Here is a 26,223-nt window from a genome sequence, read left to right as displayed (position 1 = left end):
AGAGGGCTATCACACAAGGCAAAGCTACACTAGGACCCAATGGCACAGGTCAAAAAGCCTGTTTTAAACTTGTGGTGTGTTACTGTTCATAAGTAATAATCTGGGCCAGCGGGATGGCTCAGTGGATAAAGGCACTTACCTACTATGTAGTGACTGAGTTCAAGCCCCACAGGTGATAAGTTCAAGCCCCACAGGGGACTCCACGGTTGTCTTCTGACCACACCCACACTGTGACACACATTTGAGGACACACACACACCAATTAAAATGGAAAAGTTGGGGTGAATATGATCCAAACACATACAAATTTCAAATTCTTTAAAAATTTAAGTAATAAGTTATGTTACAGAAATATACAATACGCCGGGTATGGTGGCATAAGCCTGTAACTGCAGCACTTGGGAGGCTGAGGCTAGCCTGGGCTACAGTGTGAGATCCTGTCACACCCTCACCCCTTCAAAAACCTCCAAAAAACCAACAAATTCCTACGAGAAAACTGGAGAGACTCAAACTGAACGATTCTCTTTAGTAAACGACCACAGAAGCGGTCCCTGCCAGTTAGGTGCACTAGTTTCTCTTCATTCTCTTTGATTTCTTCCTCTGGTCTTCTGTGTCCGTCTCTGCGGGTCGCTTTTTCAACCCCTTCATTTTCCTGGTCTGCAGTTTGCTTAGGTCTTGCTTCTGCATATGAATCCTTCCAAAAGTTGTACCAAAAGTATCCTGAGAAACATTCTTTCTCTTCTTTGGCTATAAAATAAGAGAAAAGTATGTGGGTATATACATATGTAACTTTTTAGTGGTCTTTTACTATATATATATATAACTGGTAGAAATCTAGCACACCACACAAATCTAACACTTCCCACTGTGAAGATTCTCAATGACATAGCTTTACACACCTTTCTTCTCGAGGAATCATAGGACTTGTTTAAAATGCACATTCTCATTCAGAACCAACCACTAGCCCCTCCCCCTTGTCCTACAATGCTGCCATGCTGGGTAAAATGTCAGGTCATCTGGCAAGAATCAAGATACACTGACCACTATCATGTATCAAGACGGTTTTTTCGGACTTAGCCTCAGAAGACTGAGTTCTCAGTTCAATCTCCGATAGCATTCCAGAGGTGCTTACATTTCTTTTATTATTATCTGTGTGTATGCGTGTGTGTGTGTGTGTGTGTGTGTGTGTGTGTGTGTGTGTGTGTGTGTGTGTGTGTCCGCGCGCGCACGCGTGTGCGCGCAGCAGGAGCCCATGGAGGCCACAGAGGAAGTTACAGGTGGTGTGAGCACTAATATGATGGATGCTGGGACTCAAAGCCTGGTCCTCTGCAATGGGAACAAGTACTCTTAAACCACTGAGCCATCTTTCTAGCACGTCTAGTTGTTTGTGAAACAATCTAAAAGTCAAAACAAAGCTGGGCCTGTACTGCACGCTTGTAATCCAGCACCTGAGGGTCTGAGACAGAAGAACCCTGAGTTCAAGGGCACACTAGGCTACAAGTCAATACACATTTAACATATATATCGTTCTAGAAACACAGCTGTAACACAGTCTTCATGATGCCCACACTATTCTGGTTTTGCTGAAAATGGCAGACAGCCAAACCGGACTCCTGGCTTCTGCAGCTCTTTACTACTTTTACGTCTGGAGAGGTTCTTTTCTCCTTCTTCTGACTCTGAGCCTAACTAACCTATTTCATTCATTTTTTCATACATCTTTTTATGACCACAAATCCTTCCTGGCAAAAGTGGAATACAGAAATCAACACAGTACCACATCACAGGGTATGTACCTTGAGAGCTTTGGGCACTTTCATGGACAATTTATAGAGGTCATCTGATGCTAAGTGTGTCCTCCTGAGAACCAGGTCCATCGACGGTCCCATCTCTTCCAGTTCAATCCGTGGGGTTCTGCAACCAGACTTCTTCAACAGCAGCCTTTAGGAAAAGGGGAAATGCTGCTCAGTTTATTTTTTAAAGTCCTTTTTTAAAAGGGTTTTGTAGTTTCAAATAGCGACAGTTATAATTGCAAAGGCCAAGCCTCTTCTTAGACACTTTAGGCATTCATACCAAGTGCATCCTTTGGTTAGTTTTTAAAAATCAGAAATGCAGTGGCACAGTAATGCTGGGAAATGACAAGTATAAAAATTATTTTCAGATAATTCAGTGGTAGAGCACATGAACGTTTGCACAAGGCCCTAGGTTTGACACTTAGCACCAAAATAGCAATTCCAACCGGACTTTAGAAACAGTATGTTTCATGGGGCTTAGTGGTGCACACCTTTAATCCCAGCCCTTGGGAGGCAGAAGTGGGTGGGTCTCTGAGTTCGAGGCCAGCCTGGTCTACAGAGTGAGTTCTAGCATAGCTAGGGCTATATAGTGAGATCCTGTCTCAGGAAAAAAAAAAAAGAAAAAAAGAAAGGAAGGAAGGAGGAAAGAAGGAAAGGATGGAAGAAAGGAGGAAAGGAGGAAAGAAAGGAAGGAAGGAAGAAAGAAGGAAAGGAAGGAGGGAGGAAGGAAAGGAAGGAGGGAGAAAGGAAAGGAAGGAAGGAGGGAGGAAAGAAGGAAAGGAAGGAAGGAAGGAAGGAAGGAAGGAAGGAAGGAAGGAAAGAAGGAAGGAAGGAGGGAGGGAGGAAAGAAGGAAAGGAAGGAAAGGAAGGAAGGAAGGAAGGAGGGAGGGAGGGAGGGAGGGAGGAAGGGAAGGAAGGAAGGAAGGAAGGAAGGAAGGAGGGAGGGAGGGAGGGAGGAAGGGAAGGAAGGAAGGAAGGAGGAAAGGAGGAAAGGAAGGAAAGGAAGGAAGGAAGGAGGGAAGAAAAAGAAACGGTATGTTGAAAGGATTAACAAATTCTTATCTCCAACATTATATGAGTTAAGTCAACCCATTCAAAATCAACTTTTCCCTACAGCACATTAATGACTTCTATAGCATGTAGTAAATCTAAAAATCCTAATAAAACAAAATTACAACTTCTTCATCATTCTATGTCCAAATAACTCCAGAACTAGAAATATCTGGGCAACAGGAGAGAAAGGAAGAGTGAGGAGCTGGTGAACAGACAAGAGGAGCCTTAAATTATTCTATTATTAGTAACACAAAGTAATGGGATTCACTGTCTTGTGCATTCCTGATGGGCACCCACTTCCCAGTCATTACTAATCTCTCTTTCACTCTCAAGTCCCCACCCGGCCTCACCTCCAGTTGTGTTATGAGTCCTATCCTAAGAAGAGCTGAAAGACCCGGAGAGTAGTCAAGTGTCGTCATCCTAGCCCTTGGGAAATGGAGGCCTGAGGACCAGTTAAAGGCCGTTCTCTGCTACACAGTGACTTCACTCTGGGCTATGTGAAACTGTCTCAATAAAACAACAATTAAAAACAAAATACCACCAACCCCAAATCTGAACAGTATATTTGCCAATCACATTTGATAGAGCAGTTATGTTCCCACAGGTAAAAATATGCGGGGGAAGGGGCAGCAGGGAGGTATTAACTGACTAGCATTGCACAAAAAGCTGTCACAGAGGCAAGAGACAACACGGGAATGAGAAGGAACAGAACAATTAAGGAAGGCTCCAGAGAGCGACAGCAGGCAGCTGGTGTGTGTGTGCCAGTGCCTACTTCAGGAGCTCTTAGCCCTGGGTACACTTGCAGATAGCCAACCAAGGCAGTGCACTCTCGGGAGCAGGTGCTGGTCACAGCAAGACTCACAGGAGCAGACATGTATCAAGCAACCCCCTGCACTCAATTCAATGAGACACATAAAGAGCAGAGGGTTCAACAACACAGCGCTATAGAAACATAGAAAGATAAAATGAGCCAGGTACGGTAGCACACACCTTTAATCCAGCACTCAGGAAGCACAGGCAGGTAGATCTGGGTTCAAGGCCAGCCTGGCCAACAGAGTTCCAAGACAACCAGGGCTACACAGAGAGACCCTGTCTCACCCCTCCCCGGAAAGAAAGAGCAAATGGATGCTAGGCATAGTGACATGCGCCTGCCATCCCCTCCCTAGGAAGGTAAGATAAGGCTGAAGCTTGAGGCCAGCCTGGGCTACAAAGCAAGGGTGTGTCAAAACAAATGAAGTATGAATTAAGCTACAGTGCCCCTCCGTGCAAACGATCTCTCTCCCTCATACTAGCTGACACTATGCTGTTTTCATTGTGTAATCTCTCTTACTGGAAGGCTGTGTTTGCTTTTTAAGGTAAACTTAACACTTCCTGTTTGGCATATTTCTCCGCACACAGCCTAACTGATACTCCAGCACAGGTATATGTGGCATTTGAGACTCTTTATCAGGCTGGTCCTGGGAGCCTGTCTCTGTAATTCTCGGTACTTGGGAAACTGAATGAAGCAGGAGGATCACTACAAGTTCAAGTACAGCATAGTCAGAAGGACACTGTATCTTAAAAAACAAAACAAAACTGCATGCTTTAGTGGTTCTGCCCATAAGCTGAACAAAATTGGTAAAGGAAAGCAAACGATGCTCACCTGCGGCAATAAATGACTACAGATGTACAGAAGAAGTCAGTAACACTAGGCCTGACCGTAACCAGAAAGGGATCACACAGCAATAAATGACTACAGATGTACAGAAGAAGTCAGTAACACTAGGACTGACCGTAACCAGAAAGGGATCACACAGCAATAAATGACTACAGATGTACAGAGGAAGTCAGTAACACTAGGACTGACCATGACCAGAAAGGGATCACACAGCAATAAATGACTACAGATGTACAGAGGAAGTCAGTAACACTAGGACTGACCGTAACCAGAAAGGGATCACACAGCAATAAATGACTACAGATGTACAGAGGAAGTCAGTAACACTAGGACTGACCGTAACCAGAAAGGGATCACACAGCAATAAATTACTACAGATGTACAGGAAGAAGCCAGTAACACGAGGACTGACCGTAACCAGAAAGGCATCACACAGGTCGTAGTAATATAATTTCACATTCCAGCTGTCATTACAACAGTCAGGAGGCAGAGGCAAGGAAGATCACAATTTGAGGGCAGCCTGGGCTACCTACTGAGTACTAGAGTACACTGGCAAACCACACTGAGAGCCTGTGTCAGAAACAACCCAAACATCTGCTAACTCATGGGCAGAACTGCCTTCATTCATTAAGAAGCACAGTGCGAACACTAACAGCTACGACACTTGGCACTGAGGCAGCAGGGACCCAGCAGCACAGCCACAAGACATCCTCTAACTTCAGGACTTGAGATGGAAGCCAGAGGTCGGAAATTTAAAGCTAGATGGGCTATGCAGAAAGTTCAAAGCTAGCCTGGGCTACAAGAAACTTTGTTCCCAAAATGAAAAATGAAGTTTATACTAGGGGTTCTGATTTTAAAATTAAAACTTTGTACTATGAATGACTGCCAGGCTGAATCTAAAAGTGGCTTCAGCAATCTGGTAGACTGACCTGCCTCTGCCTTCCAAATGCTGGATTAAAAGTGTGCTGCCATGACGTATGGTGTGCCCTTGCTCTTAAGTCCGATGCATGTACATGTGTGCAAGAGCACATGCGTGTGCACATGGAGGCGGCCAGAGGTCAACCAGCCCTCTTCTGTCATCACAGTGGAAGTGAGAAGAACAGAGTCCCAGGCCATGAGGAAAGCAGATGCTAAGGAGGAAGGCTCCCACCCAGCATGTCCCTCAAGAAACCTTCACACCGCTGGGGCACAGAAGGACTGATTGACAACAAGAGGTGAACACTTTAGGTTCATCTGGACGTTCTGTTTTTTTAAAGGAGTAAAAGGATGCTAACCTAACCCTGAGTAATTGTAGCATGTTGGTATTTCATCAGTGAAAAAGGAATCTGGCTGTGAGTGGTGGTTCTGGCCTGTAATGCCGGCACTTAAGAAGTCGAGGCTGCACAATGAGTTCAAGGCTAGCCTGGAGCTACATCAACAGATATTGTTTGGAAAACTCAAACCAAACAACAAAACAACCTGTTGCTGGGATCTACACTCATATTATATGGTGCTGGGGTTATGGTGGAAACCTAGGCTAGAGGGGAATCAGTGGTCAGTCACTGGTCCTTTCCCTGCTTTATGCTGCAGCTTTTAAATCTAGAATTTTGAAAACTGCTTTGTCTGGCTTGACTGTGGCTTGTTCTAAATCTAGTCAAGAACAATAATAAGACAGCACAGAAATCTAGGAAGGGGGTTTACTACATACACCAGGCTCGTGATAGATGATCAGGGACCCTGGAGAAGTGTGTTTCTCAGATAGGGTCAGGGCACAGCTCCTGGCACTACTATCTGCAAATTCTCCAGGCCCACTAGGCAGGAACTAACTTTGAGTTAGAATAAAACGTTACCCCTGAGGATTCTGAAAAACACCTGGAAATGTACTTACTTATAGCTTCGAAAGTAAACCTTCCCGTTCAGTGCAGTGAAGTGCAGAACATATTCTAACCCAGCCAGTCGGACATTTGATACTGTGGGACCTCTGAAGAAATCTGAAAGCACATATTCAGTTGTTAAGAAAGAAAACTATAGCTGGGCAGTGGTGGCGCATGCCTTTAATCCCAGCACTTGAGAAGTAAAGACAGGTGGATCTCTGTGAGTTCAAGGCCAGCCTGGTCTACAGAGCAAGTTCCAGACCAGCCAGGGATATACAGAAAAACCCTATTGGGTCCTGATATTGCTTGTAATCCAGGGAGTCTGCTTAAAGGGCAAAGAAATTTATTAGAGAACGGGCATGTAGTTCAAGGTCATAGGCAGGTGTAACAGTTACCTGCCACCTAACTAGGGGCAGTGCTTCAAGGTCATAGCTAGAACAGCTACCCACTACAAAACCCTGTCTTAGGAAGGAAGGAAGGAAGGAAGCAAGCAAGCAAGCAAAAATTCAGTTACAGGGGCTGGAGAGATGGCTCAGCATTGGCTGTTCTTCCAGAGGACCCAGGTTCAGTTCCCAGCAACCACATGGCAGTTCACAACTGTCTGTTTCAGGGGATCTGATACTCTCACACAAACATACATGCAGGCAAAATGCCAACACACATAAAATAAAAATAAGCCAGGCAGCGGTCGCACACACCTTTAATCCCAGCACGTGGGAAGCAGAGCCAGGTGGATCTCTTGAGTTCGAGGCCAGCCTGGTCTACAGAGTGAGATCCAAGACAGGCACCCAAACTACACAGAGAAACCCTGTCTCAAAAAACCAACCAAACAAACAAATAAACCATTAAAAAAGAATTTCAGTTACAAAGTGTTAACGTGTGTGTGTGTGTGTGTGTGTGTGTGTGTGTGTGTGTGTATCCGCACCTGTGCATGAGCAGGGATGTGTGGGGACATGAGCAGATGATCACTGAGGCCAGAGGTCAATCTCCAGTGTTGTTTCCCAGGAAGTAGACCTTGGGAACTAGGCTGGCCAACAGCGAGCCCCAGAGTGTGCCTGCTCTCCCTCTGCAGCACTGTGACTATACCCAAACTCAAGCACGTAACTGGCCCCTGCACTGTTCCCCAGCCCTACTTCAGTTTGTTTTGAGCCGTGTTAACAGTAATGTTAGTCTGGCCTCAAACTTCTCACTAGGAGGATGACTGAACTCTCTGAACCTGACTCCACCTCCTGAGTGCCGAATGCATGTACCAAAATACATCTCCTCTTTGTTATATCATCTTCATATAGTAGGAACAGTAACATAAAAAACAGCCATAAAAATCAGGACAGACAGAATCTAAACATTGCTATTGTTTACTGGGTTTCCCGTGAAGAAATGCAGTCCTCAGTAGGTAAGATGGCTCAGTGAGTAGGTGTGCTTGTTATGTAAGCCTGGAGATCCACGTTCAATCCCCAGCACCCACGTAAATGTGGAAGGAGAGAGTCAATGCCACAAAGTTATCCTTTGACCTCCATACACATGCACACCCACATACACATCATACAACACAATAATAAATGTTGCTTTTCCAAAAAAGGAACTGTATAGGTTGGGATATAATCCAGTAACAGAAGGCTTGCCTAGCATATATAAGGTCCTGGGCTTACCCCCAGTAGATTCACTGCGCCGTTTAAGAGACCAGAAAAGGGCTCTGCAGAAGGAAACAGTCCTCTATTAGCCTGTCCCTACTGACCTAGTGGTGTCACAGCCATTTCTGTAGGTGTGGAGTTCACACACTGTGAGATCGTGTGATGACACTCTCCAAAGCACAGGCTGCTGTCACTGTACTTCATTTGAACACAGAACATAAACAGAGCAGTGGGCTGACGTATTTATACTGAAAACCTAACTCCCCCAAGAGCAACAACACTTTCTCTGCATTCAAATCCCACCTCTCTGCTTCTGTCCCGGATTTCTTTTCCATTCCATGCCCTTCCTTATCACTACATTATGGAGTCTTTCATGCCATCTAGTGGAAGTAAAAGATAATGAGAAATTAGGGTTTATGAAATCTAGTCAGCCTTGGTGTGGGGCACACATTTATAATTCTGTGTAATCCCAGTACTTAGAAGGCACAGTAAGCTGGGTGGTGGTGATGCACGCCTTTAATCCCAGCACTCAGGAGGCAAAGCCAGGTGGATCTCTCACATTCAAGGCCAGTCTGGTCTACAAAGCAAGTTCCAGGACAGCCAGAGCTAAACAGTGAAACCCCATCTCAACCCCCTGCCCCCAGAAAAGAAGGCACAGTAAAAGGAATGCTGCATACTGGTACCAGCTGGGCTACAAAGCCCATTTCAAAAGAGACACAGACGCATGCACGCATGGAAAGAAAAAGGGCTGGAGAGATAGCTCGGTGGATAAGAGCACTGGCTGTTCTTCCAGAGGACCAGGGTTCAAATCCTTACAGAACTATAGGCAGTGAACTGCTGCTGGGATGTAGCTATAGCCACTGGTAACTTGCCTGTGTCTCAGTAAACCTCCCACCACCACTACCTAAGCTTATGAATGAAACCCTTATTAAGCTCAGTGGGACAAAAAGAATAGATATGAGAAAAGATATGAGAACTGTACAGTTTGGTGAAGGAAAGAATGTGAACAAGTTTAATCTTACCGAAAAGGTAGGTCTCAAAAGCAGCTGTAATTGTTAATGAGATGAATTCCAATAATACTTACCAATAAGAAGATTTTTTAATCTTCTATAGTCTTCTGTTACATCAAAATCATCACCAGCAAAAATCAACATGGGTTTTGTTCCCTCAGGGCACTTACTAGTCTATGAGATTAAAGAAAAAAAAAAAAAAAGCACCATAATTATATAATTTCCAAAATCTAAAGAATTTATATGACAATTTTTAAGATAGTCAATATGTGTTAAAATAATCAACATTTTTACACATACTACCTCACTTATTATTGTTACATCCACAAGTGAGGATCAAGAAAAACTGATTTGATAAATCACAAACATCACATAAATGGCAAGACATGTCTTGAACCCACAGGTCCAATTATGAGGTCACTCTTTGACTCTGAACTTAAGGAAGCTGGAGTTACCGACTACACAGGGAACTGACTGTCAAAAGCCTTTTTTTCAAAGCCAAGGAGAAGGATATTTAGGTTAATTATTCTATCAAACCTTCAAGGTCTGTCCCTTTTTTAGAGGAGAGCTAAAGAAATGAGCAATGTGTCCATTTACCACAATTTAACCACACACGAGTCTAAGCTCCACTAGCTCAGCTGGACCCAGGGGAGCACGCCTGCAGTCCCAGCACTTGTGGAACGTGGAAGCAGGCAGATCAGAAGCTCAAGCTCAGCCTTGGTGACACAGCAAGTCTGTGGCCAGCCAGGGTAATTTAAAACCCTACATCAAAGCAACACACAAACCCCACTAAGGTGTAAAACCTTCATTACAAACAATATTCTTTCTCTCTAAACTCTTAAACTCCAACCTTGGTTTTTATCTACCATATATACATGACACTAAGGTTAAACAATTAAATTTGGGTTTCGAACTGGAGAGATGGCTCAGCGGTTAAGAGCACTGGCTGCTCTGACAGAGGTCCTGAGTTCAATTCCCAGCAACCACATGCTGGCTCACAACCATCTGTAATGAGATCTGGCACCCTCTCCTGGCCTGCAGGAATACATGCAGACAGGAAATTGTATACATAATAAATGAATGAATGAATAAATAAAATAATAAATTTGGGTTTCAATCACTAAATCTAAACGGAAAACTGGGTTTGGTGTGGTGATGAATGCCTTGAATCCCAGGCCAATCTCTGAGTTCAAGACCAACCTGGTCTACATAGAAAGTTCCAGACAGCCAAAGCCCATAGTGAGCTCTGTCTAAAAAACAGACAAAGACACCACCAGCCAGGGGACACGGCCTTAATCTCACACCTCTAAGATCCAAGTGAAATCATGTATTGATGGGACAATCTGAAGTGAGACACTCCCTGCCCTTCTCAGGCTCTTTGGGCCAAACCTTACGACTTCTTGTTTCATAATCCCATTCAAACAAAGCAGGTACACTGCAGGTTCCTGAGGAGGGGTTGTGCTAGTATTTCTAAGTAATTCTAATAGCTAAGAGACGAAACAATACAGCGGCAGCCAGAGCTTTCTGGCTGTAGAACAGCACTCAACTGGAAAACTTCGGAGTGTCTGTAAACGTTGTTATCACCTAGGACAGAGAGCATTTACTCCACAGCCCTAACCAGAACTGGGCATCGCTCTCTGAAGTTTAGCTTCTGTAAGATCCACATGCACTATATGTTATAAATGCATTCCTCCTTTGTTGTTGGTTTTTTGGGGTTTGTTTGTTTGTTTGTTTTTGTTTTTTTGAGACAGGGTTTCTCCCTGGAATTAACAGAGATCCATCTGATTTCCAGGACTAAAGGCGTATGCCACCACCTCCTGGCCTACATTCCTCTTTATAAAATAAAGGTAAAACTTTTTCTGCATGAGGTTCTTTTTCTATAAAATTCTATCAGTACTTCTTTACCACAAGACGCCAGTATTGGCCAAGAACATTATTAAAATGCTATTTAGTTTTATGATCAATAACTTACCTTAATATCTTTTAGAGACACAAATTTCTCAATACCTAGTTCAATCATATCCAGCACATGGTAGTCATACATACGACCTAAAAGGAAATGCATTTTTAAGCACGTAGATTTCCCAAATAGCCACCTTATGTTACCTATATGCTCCAAATGATCTGTGTCTTCTCTGTCTCTCCAAACTCACGCTCCCTTCTTAAACTCGGACATCTACTTAGTTGCGTAGTTAGGCTATTAGTCATGGAAAAACTCTACACTCTCACGCTGAGCCCAGCTCCTTTACTTTATGGAATGAATGGGGAGCTGGGTGTGGCAGTGAGCACCTACAATTCCAGCACTGGGGAGACAAGAGGACGGAGCTCAAGACCAACCTGGGCTATACAGCAAGACCCAGGCCAGCCTAGAGATAAATAGAAAGACTACTAAAAAGTAATAAATAAATTAAAAAGAGGTGCAGCTCAGCAATACCAGAAATATTCAGCATACATCAGGCTTGGGATGAAACCTTAACAATAACATCCACCCTCAAAAAACAAGCTATACGAAGACCACAGATGGTAAAGGGGTTGCCTATGACTGAGCATGTTAGATAGAAACTCTACATATCAGGGCTGGAGAGATGGCTCAGTAAGTAACAGCACTTCCTGCTCTTCCAGAGGACCTGACTTTGGTTCCTAGCACCCATGTCATGACTGTCCATAACTCCATGTGGTTTACAAACATACACATAAAATATGTAAATAAATAAACAGAGCACCAGGAACCCACACCTCCTGTTTAAAAGCCAGAACTGCTCTCCAAAGATGTTAGCAATAGTGTTCTAAGATTACTAAGCAAGAACTAGTTCACATTCTTTCTCACTTCCCTGGGCTGGAGGACAATACTGATGTCACTGGTGGATAGGAAGTTTCTGTGGTGATGCTGGGATCCCAAACCTAGCCTTCAAAAAGCTGGACAAGGGCTCTACCAGAGGTAGACTCCAGTCCAAAAAATTTTATCCAGTGTCACGAAGTTAATGCAGCAACAGAAACTACTTTGAGCTCACTGGTTGACTGTAAACCCTGAAAACATCAGCTAACCAAGTTACGGAGCTGACTCTATGGGTAAAACCATTAAAGAGTTGTGGCACATGCCATTAATTCCAGCACACGGAGGCAGGGAATCTCTGTGAGTTCTAGGCCAGTCAGAGCTACACAATGAGACCTTGTCTCAAACAACAACAACAACAACAACAAAGAATATGATACTCACCTATAACTAGATTATTCGGCCTCTTCTTATTATGGGAGCCAAACATGAATAAAGAACAGTCTGACTTCTTTGAAAAGAACTCCTATAAAGGAAGAAGGAAAACTCTTGAAGACTCTCAGCCTGCCCTGCTTATGCACTCAGCAGGCTGAGGCAGAAACACTGCTCTAAGTTCCAGCCAGCCAAAGCTACACACAAGAGCCTGTCTTCAAACAAACAAACCAGTCTTACCTTTAAGCTTGTAAAGGACACCAGGGGTTTCCCCATCCACCCCTCTCCCACCAGAAGCTAATGAAGATGTAATGAATTAGATAAGTATATACAGAAGGGGCTGGAGAAGTAGGCTCAGGTTAAGAGCACTTATTGTTCTTGTAGAGGGCCAGGATTCAGTTCCCAGAACCCACATGGCAGCTCACAACTATCCTTCACCTTCTTCTGACCTCCAAGGGCACTAGACACACATGTGATGCACATACATGCAGGCAGGCAAAACACTCATACATTAAAAAAAAACAAACTAATCTTAATACATACTTATATGCCAATATAAATATATAGATAGATAGATGGAATCTTACCTTATTTTAGCTTTTAAATCCAAACTTTTCTGATTTGGAGTACTTAGTTAAAAGGCTCACATTTCAAGACTGAAACTACGCGGAAGCTAGGGAGTTAATACAGGCAAGGCCACTCGTCTCAATTATGCAGTCACTCTGAGTAGCACACCGGGTGTTTCCTTTACTGAATGTCCCTGAACTCACTTTACCGCACATCTCAGCACGCACAGGAGCCACAGAGGTTTATGCAGTCACTCTGAGTAGCACACCGGGTGTTTCATTTACTGACTGTCCCTGAACTCACTTTACCGCACATCTCAGCACGCACAGGAGCCACACAGGTTTATCATATCAACACACTGACTCTGGATGTTCGTAACTGGTCAGGAGTTTTCATGCCCTCTGCTACTTCTCCCAGCAAACTGCAACAAGATAAGGAAGGGGCTCTAGGATCTCCATGCCACAGTTTGATTAGAGCCGTGTCTCGTCGGGGAGGGGCTGACAAAGCTATGACAGTCCAGTATAAGAACTGTTTGGGCTGGACGTGGTTGCACACGACTTTAGTCCCAGCACTCAGGAGGCAGAGGCAGGTAGACCTCTGAGTTCAAGGCTAGCCTGGTCAACAGAGCAAGTTCCAGGACAGCCAGGGCTACACAGAAAAACCCTGTCTCAATCAATCAATCAATCAATCAATCAATAATAAATAAATAATAAATAAATAAATAAATATGAAATAAAAGTTTTCCTTGGCTTCCATTACAGATTTGAAAGGAGTAGAAACGTGAAGTTTCAATCCTAGACAATCCAATGCCGACACTCTACATCCCGCACACTTGGCTCAACTTATTGAGGTCACTATTCTAACATAAAAACTAGATTCGAAGCCAAGTGTGCGGCACACGTTGGAACCCCAGCACTGGTATGGTAGAGACATGCAACTCTAGAGTTCGCTGGCTAGTCCTTGAGGCCCAAATGGCGAGCGTCAGGTTCAGTGACAGACCCATCTCAGACATAAGGCGGAGAGCAAAAGACCCCACAACCTCTGGCTTACAGCACCGCATATGCACAAATTAGATTTAACATGTCCTAGTCCAAAATCAGCTAGAAAACCTTCAAAATTAATGAAAAAGATCAAAGGACAAGGACAATCCTTAAGTTCCCCGTGTCATTCCCCACCCCACCACCCATCCCATACCACACACACTGGTTATCACTCCTTGAGGAGCGAGCTCCCAATCTGGATATCATTCAGTAAGTTTCTATGCAGAAGCAAGTGGGGCAAAGAGCCACAGCTGCCCATCCACTTCCAGTGTGAAGAAAGGAGTTAGGAAAGTCAAGAACTCAGGCTGGACAGGTGTCAGGGTGCACACTCAGGAGGCAGAGGCAGGTAAATCTCTGTGAGTTCGAGACCAGCCTGGTCTACAGAGTAAGTTCTAGAACAGCCAGGGATACATGGAGACCCTTACCTCATAGGTAGATAGATAGATAGATAGATAGATAGATAGATAGATAGATAGATAGATAGATAGAGAGACAGACAGACAGACAGACAGACAGATAGATATAGTGAATGAATGAATGAATGAATGAATGAATGAATGAATGAATTCAGGCTGTGAACCTTTTCCTGTCCTAGAAATTAACTTTTCTGAGAATTAATTTATCAGAGATAGTAAGTCTTGCAAAGCCCTACCAAGGTCATGAGATGTCATCTGATGGCATTCTACACTGAAGTGCTCAAAAATATTTATGGTCAGGCTACAGATTTGGCTCATCATCAGTCCTGATGGATTCTAGAAGACCTGAATTCAATTCCCAGCACTCTCATCGGACGGTTTACAACTACCTATAACTTCATCTCCAGGGGATCCAATGCTCTGGCCTCTGCACACACTAGCTCTCATGTGCACAGACCCACACACATATATACATATAATTAAAAATAATAACACTTTAAAATATGCATTCTTAAGATGCGTTCTGTAAAGTCTCCTGACAGGTGTGGTGTGGCATGTCTTTAATACCAGTACTTGTGAAGCAGAGGAAGGAGGGCATCCTCTGCAGATTAAGTTTGAGGACAGTTTGGGTTTCATGAACCACTGTCCCAAAAATAAATAAATAAATAAATAAATAAATAAATAAATAAATAAATAAATAAATAAATAAACAAACAAATAAAATGAGTGCATATTAGGTATTCAAACATCTGAACTGACTATGTTGTTTAATAAGAATATGAAGTTTAGTAAAATTTAAAAATGTATTCAAGCCAAGCATGGTGGCACACCCTGTCATTCTAGCACTTGGAAGATGGGAGACAGGACTTCAAGGCCAGCCTTTGGCTACTAAACCAGCTAAGAAACACAAGGCACTATTTCAAAACAACAGACAAAAATAAAAACATTATGTTTTAAGAGACCAACGTCATTGCCATCTTCATCCAATTTATATTGAGGAAAGCCCTTTCTCCTTATCTTCCTCTGTTTTTTTTGTTATTGTTTTCAATTTCCCTAATATAGAGGAAAGACCAATTGCCTTCCCTCTGTCATTTTTTTTTCTTTTTACATCCAAAATCATCATAGTTTCCATCAAATTCTTCTCTGTTGTGGGATAATCTTTTTGTACACTGTGAAGATGGGTCTCTGCCAAAGCATCTTCTGATTGGTTTAATAAAGAGCTGAATGGCCAATAGCTAGACAGGAGAGGACAGACAGGACTTTTGGGTAGAGACAGGAACTCTGGGAAGAATCTGGAGGAAGGGGAGAATGTAATTAATATAAACGGGTTAATTTAAGTTTTAAGAGCTAGTTGGGAACAAGCCTAAGCTAAGGCCAAGTTTTCATACTTAATAAAAAGTCTCTACGTCATTATTTGAGAGTTAACGGTCCAAAAAGTCCAACTACGCTTCTGTTTATAGATACTAATTTTTTTTTTTTTTTTTTTTTTTTTTTTTTTTTTTTGGTTTTTCAAGTCAGGGTTTCTCTGTGTAGTTTTGGTGCCTGTCCTGGCTCTTACTCTGTAGACCAGGCTGGCCTCGAACTCACAGAGATCCACCTGGCTCTGCCTCCCAAGTGCTGAGATTAAAGGCGTGCGCCACCACCGCCCGGCTAGATACTAATTTTTTTTTTTTTTTTTCATTAAAACTACCAAGAGGGTTGGAGATGTAGCAGAGTTAGCACTCCTTGCCTGGCATGGACAAAGCCCTTGGCTCTATCCCCAGCACTGCACAGACAGTGGTGGTCCATGCCTGTAATCCCGGGACTGGGGTGGAGACACGAGGGTCAGAAGTTCAAAGTTATCCTTGGCTACACAGAGTTCAAACCACCCTGAAATACATAGGATCCTGACTCAAAAACCAAAACCCAGGCTGGGCGGGGTGGGACTGCCCCTTTAATATCAGCACTCGAGACAAAGGCAGGTGGAGTTTGAAGCCAGCTTATTCTACATAGTTCCAGGACAGTCAGAGAGAGCTATATAATAGAGAGACTGTCTCAAAAACAAGAGTATCTTATGACAGTAATAACAACAGCAGCTCTATCTTTTAAAAATAGCTGTATCTGGGGTTGGGAGTTTAGCTCAGTGGTAGAGCGCTTCCAAGGCCCTGGGTTCGGTCCTCAGCTCCGCGGGGGGGGGGGGGGGGGGGAATAGTTGCATCTTTTAAATTCTCGGGTGGGAGAAACTGCTTAGTGGGTAGAGGTGCTTTGGTATGAAGCTTGGTAACCTGAGTGTAATTCCCAGAACCCACAGGGTGAAAGGCTAGAAACACACACACACACACACACACACACACACACACACTCTATTCATTACACTTTTTTTTGGGGGGGGGCAGTAGTTTTTTGAGTGTAGTTTTGGTGATGTCCTGAATCTTGCTCTGTAGCCCAGGCTGGCTCCCAACTCACAGAGATCCACCTGCCTCTGCCTCCCGAGTGCTGGGATTAAAGGCATGCGCCACCACCTCCCAGCTCATTACACTTTTTTAAAAAAAGAATAGTCTTATTTCTCAGTCTGAATATCCAAACTGTCATACATAGAATTTCTAATTCAAGAAGGAAAAGATAACGCATTAGGAGTGCAGCGTGAACTAGTATGGAGTCATTTCTGCACAGCTCTGTTCTGTCATCTGAGTGCTGTGGGTAGAACCCAGGGCCTCGGGCATGCTAGGCCAGCGTGAGGCAGCACCATTACCGCTCACTCCCTCAGCCACACGCCCAGTCCTGCCCATAAGAGCTCTCTTCAAGGAGGAAGATGCTTGTACTTACCAGTGATGTCTGATCCTCAAATGGTCTTGTAATATTTTTCCTAAGAATATGAAAAAGAGTGACTCCAGTTTTAATAATGTTAACAAGTACATTCAGTTAAATGATATAGTGAATAAAGGTAATTATATATTCAAATGATTAAAAGAATGGGACACAGAGGGACACACCTTTAATCTCACCATTTGAGAAGCAGAAGTAGGTAGATATCACTGAGTTCCAGACAAGCAGACCTTGTCCTAAAACACGCCACCCAAAATGAGGGTGGGGAGGCCTAGAGAGATGGCTCAGTGGTTAAGAACACTGGCTACTCCTTCAGAGAACCAGCTGGGTTCAATTCTCAGCACGTACCTAATAGCTCACAACCATCTGTGACTCCATTCCCAGGGCCGCCAAGGGTAACAGGCATACACATGGTACAGGATGCGTGCAGACAGAACACCCCAAAACATCAAATCAGCAACAAAACTCAACCCACCACATCTAATCCCAGCACTCGGGAGGCAGAAGTAGGCAGATCTCTGAGTTAGAGGCCAGCCTGGTCTACAAAGCAAGTTCCAAGACAGCCAGAGCTACATAGAAAAATCCTGTCTCAAAAACAAAATAAAACAAAAAGATTATTCTAAGTGTTGGGCTGGAACAATGGCTCAGAGGTTAAGGGCTTATTGTTCTGACAGAGGATCCAAGTTCAGTCCTAGAATCCACATCAGGCAGCTCTGTGGGATCTGCTGCTTTCTAGCCTGGGCAGATCTTCATATGCACATGGGCAGACAGCTACACACACACACACACACACACACACACACACACACACACACACACACACACACACGATTCTAAGGGGGAGCAGAGGACCCAGGTTCAATTCCCAGCACCCACATGGCAGCTCATGACTATAACTTCAGTTCCGGGATTCTGACACCTTCACACCAATGCACATAAAATAAAGTTAAATAAATTACACAAAAAGTATGGAAAAAAAGGAGAAGAATGTACGAAGGGACTAGCTCAGTAGAGGGCCTGTCTAGCATGAGTAGGGCCTTGGATCTCATTTCAAGCACTCTCTCACACAAAAGCAAAGATCTTGAAACACACAGAAGCTTATTCAAGCAAAAAAAGCAGGTAAGAACTGACTGAAATGAGTGAGCAAAGTGAACAATGGTGTGAAATCTGTAAGACTAAAGCTAGGCATGCCTTAGCACCTGGGAAGTAAATCAGAAGGAACAGAAATTAGAGGCCAGTCTAGGCTACATGCAACCTTGTCTAAAAACCAAAACCGAACAAATATGTTATCAGTCAAAGAATATAGACCATACACAGAAAGAATAATGGAAAAAGAGTGTTAGCTGCTGAGCCATCTCTCCTGTTTCTTAACTTTTCTTTTTAAATTTTCTCATTAAAACGTCATTGTGTGCTCTGAGACTTGACTTTACTGGCATCCAATAACAACAGCACTGTATTATAACCCTCAAGAGTATACTGAGACCCACATTGACTTAAGCAACTTAAAAATAAAGGGCTAGAGAACTTTTTCTTCACAATTCCAATCAGAAAGAGACCACTAGAGCATCACAATCATCCCGACTGCACACAGACACACACTACAGACAGAACACTAGGACATCACAGTACACACACACACACACACACACACGACACTAGAGCATCACAATCATCCTGGTGCACACACAGACACTATGGACAGGATGGGTAACAGCTAAGTTTCGAGAAAGAAAAGAGACAGAGTCCTCAGAATTTGTGAGTTTAACATCCACATATTCATGCAAGTATACGTAGGAAGTATTTGGATGGGTGGGTAGCTGCACTGCACTGGACATGGGAAGACTTTTGTTTCTTAGCATTATTCCCTAGACAATACAGCCCAACTGTGTACCCAGTATTTACACAGTATGTAGAGATGACTCAAGGTATACAGAAGCTGTGCACAGGTTATGAGACTACCATGACAGACTGTATATTCCAGGGAAGTCATAGATCGGCTTCCCAAGAAACAACGAGGGATGACTGGACTGACTGTATTTACCCAGTTTCAAAGTATCTCTCCTAAGTATTTACTAACTACAAAGGGAAAAATAATAACTTTATAGAGAAACCAGGAACAAAGCCACCAAAGACTTTCACAAATTAAAGAAGACAAAGGGTGGGGCCAGCAAGATGGCTCAATGTACAAGCACTTGCCTCGAAGGCCTAACAGCCTGAGTTCAATCTCCAGAGCCTACAGAAAGGTGGAAGGAGATCGACCCCACAAGACGGTCCTCTGACCTCTACATCTGCACCCTGGGACATGAGACCTACACATGCGCATCATACACACAATGACAGAAGATGATGACTGGGGGCTGAGGATAGACATCCCTGAGTGGCAGAGCACTTACTTGCCCAGCATGCACAAGGCCCTAGGTTCAAACTCCAATATTCCCAAGGAGGGAAAAAAAAAATCAAGACTAGGGAAATACAACTAAAAGCAATGTGGAAACTGAAGAGAAAAGAGCCAAGTAAAATCAATCAATAATTATTTCATATTACCAAAGCAATGTCAATTCCCCACTTAGAATAATTGCACTATAATAATTCAAGATGTATCGGGCAGTGGTAGCACACGCCTTTAATCCCAGCCCTCGGGAGGCAGAGGCAGGTGGATCTCTGTGAGTTCGATGCCAGCCTGTTCTACAAAGTGAGTTCTAGGATAGTCAGGGCTGTTACACAGAGAAATCTTGTCTCAAAAAAACAAAAACAAAACAAAACAAAACAAAACAAAATTCAAGATGTAACACTGGAGTAGCTGGGTGAAGGACATACAGGAATTCTAAAAATTCTTACAACTTTCCTGTGCATATGTAATTATTTCAAAATAAGGTATCTACATATTAGTTATGCAAGAATATTCTGAGCCAGGCATAGTGGCACACGCCTTTAATTCAAGCACTTAGGCGGCCAATGCAGGAGATCTCTGTGAGTTTGAGGGCAACATAGTCAAGTTCCAGGACAGCCAAGGCTGTTACACAGAGAAATCCTGTCTTGAAAAACTTAAAAAAAAAAAAAAAAAAAAAAGAAAAACCATTCAGTGCAAATACTAACACTTTTTCCTTCCAAATCTTCCATAAAGCAATTGTTACTTTTACAACTAAACAAAGTAAGTAGTAATAATAATAATAATAAACCAACTTACTTTTTATATAGAACTCCATATGGTTTCTTCAGTGCATACTGTAAAACATAATTTTAAACTTTCTCAACCAAACATTCAAAAAGCAGAGTCGTGGCAATCTTCCTGCTTCCGTCATTCAAATGCTGGAATTATGTTCATGGGCCATCACATCAGTAGTTTTCAACTGAGTGGTGATACAGGATCTCACTATACAGCCCTGGTTGCCTTGACTGAGTTCTGGGCTTACAGGCATGTGGCACCATGTTTAGTAAAACATTTGAGGATTCTCAGCCAAGTGTCTTAGTGTAATGAATACCGTCACCTTTTTCTGACAAGAATGACCATCATGTAATATCTGTAATACTGTACTTCTCCTAGAACTTAAATGTGTAGTGTCACTTAGAAGGAAAGAGGCTGTTTCCTCCCAATACCACACCATGCAGATAAACATTTCAGAAATAGATGAGCAAGCCAGGCCGACACACGGTAGCTCACATCTGTAATCCCAGGGCTCAGCAGGTGAAGACACAGGATTGAGAGTTCAAAGGCAAATGATGTGGCTCAGGGGGTATGATGTTGTCAATAAGCCTGATGACCTGAGTTCAACTACTGTAGCCTATGTGGTTAAAGGAAAGGAGGAAAAAATGATAAAGTCAAAACCCTCCATATATTCAAGCTCGGCAAAGTGGCACATGCTTGCAATTCTAGCACTTGGAATGCTGAAGCAGGGGATGGCTAGCTGGAGGCCAGCCTGGGCTACACAGGAAACACTATCTCAAAGGGGGAAAAAATTCAGTTATTTAGCTGATTTCATTCAAAGACTCTATCAACTACACACAAGTCTAAATACCCATGTATCTATTAGATATTACCACATACAGTGACTGTCATTCATCAATTTATTGTGTACCTACCAGGTTCAAACACTGTCAGGCTTTGTGGCAAGTATCTTTACCCAATGAGCCATCTTGCCAGCCCAACAAATTAATTTTTATCTTAACTACTTAAATTAAATGTCCCCTGAACATTATCACCTTTCCCTCCAAACCTGCCCTACCGGACACATTCTCTAAATTGATATTTGATTTTTAAATTATATTATCTTATATGTATGTGTGCTTGCCTGTATCTATGTATGTGCACCTCATGCTTGCCTGGTGCCCAGGGAGACCAGAAGAGGGTGTTGGGTCACCTGGAAACGGGAGTTACAGATGGTTGTGAGCTGCCATGTGGGTGCTAGGACTTGAACCTATGAACTCTGGAAGAGCAGCCAGTGCTCTTAACAGTTGAGCCATCTTCCCGGCCCTCTAAATTGGTATTACTGCTCACTGGGCAACCAAGACAGAAACCTAGGAAGACAGTTCCCACCGATGCCAACACTTGTACCTCCATATCTATTCTAACTAGCTCTCAATTTCATTCATTTATTATTAATTGATGTGTTCATTTCTCTGTGGAGCCCTGGATGTCCTGGAACTTGCTCTGTAGACCAGGCTGCCCTTGAACTCAAAGTTCTGCCTGCCCCTGCCTCCAGAGTGCTGGGATTAAAGCCATGTGCCACCATGCCCAGCTGTTAATTTCATTTCTACCATCAGACGCTAGATAACCTTTTCCAGCATTTGCTCTTTAATACCCTCTTTAATAGAAGCAATAAATTGTAGTGACAGGTATAACTCGGTGGTAGCACTTGCCTAACTTGCACAAAACCCTGGATTCCATTTCTAGCACCACATGCATCACAAGGCTTATCATATCTCTCACTTAAAAAACAAACAAACAAAAAACTCAGCATTAAAAAAAAAAAAAAGACTTCAATGACTCCACAGGCTTCAGAATAACTCCAAATCCATGTTACTGTACACCCCTGCCTCCTTTTCTAGGTTCATGGAGTCCACTTTCCTTTGGCCATCCAGTTACTTGTGGCTCACCAAGTGGGTCCTGTTTCTTCTCCTCAGTCTTGGAAGCCCCAAACTACTTTTCCTGTTTCATTTCCTCCTTCAAAATGAAGGCTATGTATCATTTCCGGAAAGCCCACCTGTGATCAGATCCCCCCTATGTGATTTTTTTTTTTTTTTTGCTACATATTATTTCTGGGAAGCCCACCTTGTGTGTAGGTCCCCTCCTCTGTGATTTTTTTTGGTTTTTGTTAGTCTCGTTAGGCCATACTGGACTTGACTCTGTGTAGACTGGATTTCTGATCCTCTACCTCTCCGCATGTGATTTTTAACTATTTCCCATCCTATGCTGAGCATACTTCCAGCACAGCACAACTGCACAACACTTACAATGTATGTCTTCTCTGATCTCACTAAAGAATAAGACTGTACTGTTTATTAATTCTCAGAACCTAGAATAACTAGTACTGTTGAAAGAACATAGTAATAAGCAGTTATTTCAGCTTACAAATTAGTTACTAAACTGGGTATAAACAAGGGGCAGGTGAGATGGTTCAGTGATTACTCTAGAGGATCCAGGTTCAAGCCCTAACATCCACATGTAACTCACAACTCTGTAATTCCAGTTCCAGGGGATCTGAAGCCATACCCACAAGGTAACTCACAACTCTGTAATTCCAGTTCCAGGGGATCTGAAGCCATACCCACAAGGTAACTCACAACTGTCTGTGATTCCAGTTCCAGGGGATCTGAAGCCATCTTCTAGACCCTAAGGGCACCAGGCACATCAGTGGTGCACAACCATACACACAGGCACAATACCCATACACAATTAAAAACAAATGTCCATAAACCAAACTTTAAAAGATTTGTCAAAGAGTAAGGCAGGATGGCACATGCTTATAATCCCAGCATCCAGGAGGCAGAAGTCAGCCCAGTCCACATAGCAAGTTCCAGGCCAGCCAGGGCTACAATGTGAGACCCTGTCCCAAGGGGAGGCAGGACCCGAATAAATAAAAATTCACTCAGATGACTATTCTTTAAGTACCCTTACAAGTACATTATAAGATAAATAGCTTCCAATTTCATTGTCCTTTCTATTTACCCCTGCCCCTCCCAACTCCAACTCTTCAAGGCTGGATCTTAAGACATCATAATCCTGACCTGGCTCAACCCAGTATGCTCAAAAGTTCCTAAATAGTTCAACCTTACTTTAAAAGAATATTCAAAGCCAGCCTGGACTACATAGTGAGAACCCGTGTTTTGCTGGTTTTTTTTTTGTTGTTGTTGTTGTTGTTGTTGTTGTTGTTGTTGTTTTAGATTTTGGTTTCTTAAGATAGGGTTTCTCTGTGTAGCCCTGGCTGTCCCTGGACTCACTCTGTAGACCAGGCTGGCCTTGAACTCGAAGATCTGCCTGCTGGGATTAAAGGCATGTGCCACCATGCATGGCTTTTTTTTTTTTTTTAAGTAAGTTAACAGGGCTAGAAAGATGACAAGGCATTTCTCTTGCAGAGTTCCCACCATATCAGGAGGCTCACAGTCATCGGTAACTCCTGCTACAGGTGATGCAAGGCCTTTGGCCTCCATGGACACCCACAGATGCACTTAGTTTAAAAATATAGCATTGAATATAGTAAGTCACGATACCTACCACATCTCGGAGTACTTGAGTCACGGTTGCATTTGCATTCCCCCCTTTAATCAGCATGGCATTCTTAATGTTTTCACTGAGTTTGGGTTCTCTCTTCTCAAGGAATCGCTTAGCCCTTTTTGTTTTTGGCTTTCTGTTCAAAAAAGCACAATTCATAACAATTTACACATTTTCCTCATATGACACAACTACACAAAAATCAACACTCACATCTATCAAGTAGGATTCCATCATGAAATAACAACAACATAAAAACCCTCACCTTTTCAGGGAGACATTAGCAAAGGTATTTTATCATTACTGGAGCTGATGGATTAAACTAAGAGCACCTGCTACTCTTGTTGAGGATTAGGTTTGGTTCTTAGCACCCACGTGGAAGATCACAACTGACTGTAACTCCTGTTCTAAAGGATCTGATGTTCTCTTCTGGCCTCTGTGGGCACTGCATGCAACACACACATATAAACTAAATTTAAAAAATGAAATGATCCAAGTAAACAGTTATTTTTAACTTACTACATTTCTTCATGGTGACTTATGCTTGTAATTATAGCTCTTTAAAAATCAGGCAACTCAGACTAGAGAAGCAATATGGCCAAGGTCTGGTGTGCAGACCAATGCTACAAAATGAACTAAATGTAAGAACCCATCTACAACTCCCATTACAAAAAAACAAAACAAAAAACAAAAAAAAACCCACAAAACCACACCTAATTTATTATTCTGTTTTTATGGTGGGGCACTAATCGGATGTTGTTATACATTTCTGTTTAGAAGAAAGAATTCAACTTTGCCTCCTCTATGGTAAACATGGTACTTTTCTGGCATCTATTAACAAAATGCCTCCTCTCCTAATTAACTATAACCCTCCATCTTCCAGTCTTGGGACAGGTAGGGAGGGAAGAGAAAAACCACATACATACACTTTAGTTTCCCACACAGAATTTAAAAAATTCTTCTCCAATGAAATGCCACGTGTAAAACCACGTAGTTGGCATTTACTGGTCGCTCAAGTTGCATTTTTCATTGAATCAAATCAAGGCACGCACTGTGTTTATACAGTAATAACTGCTAGACACTCTATAGTCCACGTCTTTTTTCAATCTCACTAAACAGTAATCAATGCAAACTTCAGCTTACTTGCTTTATCAGTGAGGCACAGTGGGTGCACAAAATCTATTGACTAAAAAGAAACTTTCGTTTACATTGCACCTTTACTTAAAAAGCAGAAAACTGAGCCGGGCGGTGGTGGCACACACCTTTAATCTCAGCACTCAGGAGGTAGAGGCAGGTGGATCTCTGTGAGTTCGAGGCCAGTCTATCTACAGAGCGAGTTCCAGGACAGCCAGGGCTACACAGAGAAACCCTGTCTCGAAAAGCGGGGCGGGGAGCGGCAGGAAACTGTAACAACCAATGCAGCAACATTTGGGAACTCAAAATATTTTTGAACAAACGTAACCATCACTCAGCGATAGGCCGAAGTGTACAGATTTGGGCGGAAAAGAAAAACGAAAACTTTGTACCTGTTATGACAACACTGCTCCCTACAGTTCTATGACGCCAGAGTATCATGACAGCTATGTTACAGGATAAACTGATGGAGGGCGGGTTAAAGGGTCACATTCACTAAACTCTGAGCCCGGTCTGTTCCGTCCACCGCCACTCTCGCACTCAGAGCCCATCAGCGGCGGGGCCCTAAGCCGACCACGGCTCTGGCCCTCGCTCCACCCACCCCACAGCTCGCCGCCAGCCTGAAGGCTTCTGCGGCAGGGACTCGGGCTGCAGAGTCCGCCAGCTCCTTCCCAAAGCGCGTCCGTCCGGAGGGCGCAATTCCGGGACGAGACGGCGGCAGAGGCAACGTCCCAGTCGCGGGAGACTCCCTCCCACGCCATCGCGTCCCACACACACTTACATGACTTTATCCAAGGCGTCCATCTCTACCAGACCCCTAGCCAACACACGTGCGCCGCGCACTTCCGCAAAGCCGCCGCCAGCGCCGGAAGATGCCGGACCGGAAGTGCGAAACAGGACTTCCCGAGACAGCCCCGCGGTCCTCGCTGGCGGCCATCTTGGGAGGGCATAGCGTTCTGTTCCCTTGGTAACGGAACGTTGCTTTGGCTGTTTTCTGGAAAGTAAACACTTTGGAGTCGATTTTTTTGGGGAACCAATTGTTCCTCTTCAGGGAAGTAACCAGAATGCTAGAAAGGTTGGAGGCACGGTACTCTTACAAAAAATAGTGGCATGAAAAGGACATCATTGGCTTAACTTCGAGATCAGTTGAGGCCGGTTGATTACCCAGTTGCTTTCTACATAAAAGATATACAGAGAATACTGCTGATTGTGATTAGCCCTCAAGTTTTAGTCATATAATTTGCATATAGTTATATAAAATGCACCTTTCAATGTGTACAATTCGGTGGTTTTGGGTGCATCCACAAAGCAGGTGAACCCCAGCACAGCCTTGTAAACCAGTAATTCAGCATT

The 26,223-nt window shown here is 43.3% G+C and overlaps 1 protein-coding gene across 1 annotated transcript; it reads right to left on the bottom strand.

Annotated features, from left to right (window-relative positions):
• Window positions 1-307: 307 nt before the first annotated feature.
• On the bottom strand, window positions 308-25,845 carry Rpf2 (ribosome production factor 2 homolog). Its single transcript, XM_059272521.1, has 10 exons — window positions 25,652-25,845; window positions 23,740-23,872; window positions 20,215-20,252; window positions 17,028-17,067; window positions 12,212-12,293; window positions 10,967-11,043; window positions 9,069-9,168; window positions 6,368-6,470; window positions 1,794-1,938; window positions 308-747 (listed from the first exon to the last, which is right to left on the bottom strand). Exons 1-10 carry the CDS (start codon window positions 25,672-25,674, stop codon window positions 568-570), a joined length of 921 nt encoding a protein of 306 aa, XP_059128504.1. The 5' UTR covers window positions 25,675-25,845; the 3' UTR covers window positions 308-567.
• Window positions 25,846-26,223: the final 378 nt, after the last annotated feature.

The sequence above is a fragment of the Peromyscus eremicus genome, chromosome 8b, assembly GCF_949786415.1.
Source record: "Peromyscus eremicus chromosome 8b, PerEre_H2_v1, whole genome shotgun sequence".
Taxonomy (NCBI): Eukaryota; Metazoa; Chordata; class Mammalia; order Rodentia; family Cricetidae; genus Peromyscus; species Peromyscus eremicus.
The sequence above is the reverse complement of the archived record's forward strand: the minus strand, read 5'-3'. Positions and strand labels throughout refer to the sequence as shown.

Excerpts from the sequence above, each read along its gene's own strand:
- Rpf2 (XM_059272521.1), bottom strand. The coding sequence starts at position 25,674 with ATGGACGCCTTGGATAAAGTCAT. Across the intron at positions 17,068-20,214 it reads TATGGAGTTCTATATAAAAA|GAAAAATATTACAAGACCAT; the intron begins GTAAGTTGGTTT and ends TCATATTCTTAG. Across the intron at positions 6,471-9,068 it reads ATTAAAAAATCTTCTTATTG|ATTTCTTCAGAGGTCCCACA; the intron begins GTAAGTATTATT and ends ATGTGCTTTCAG.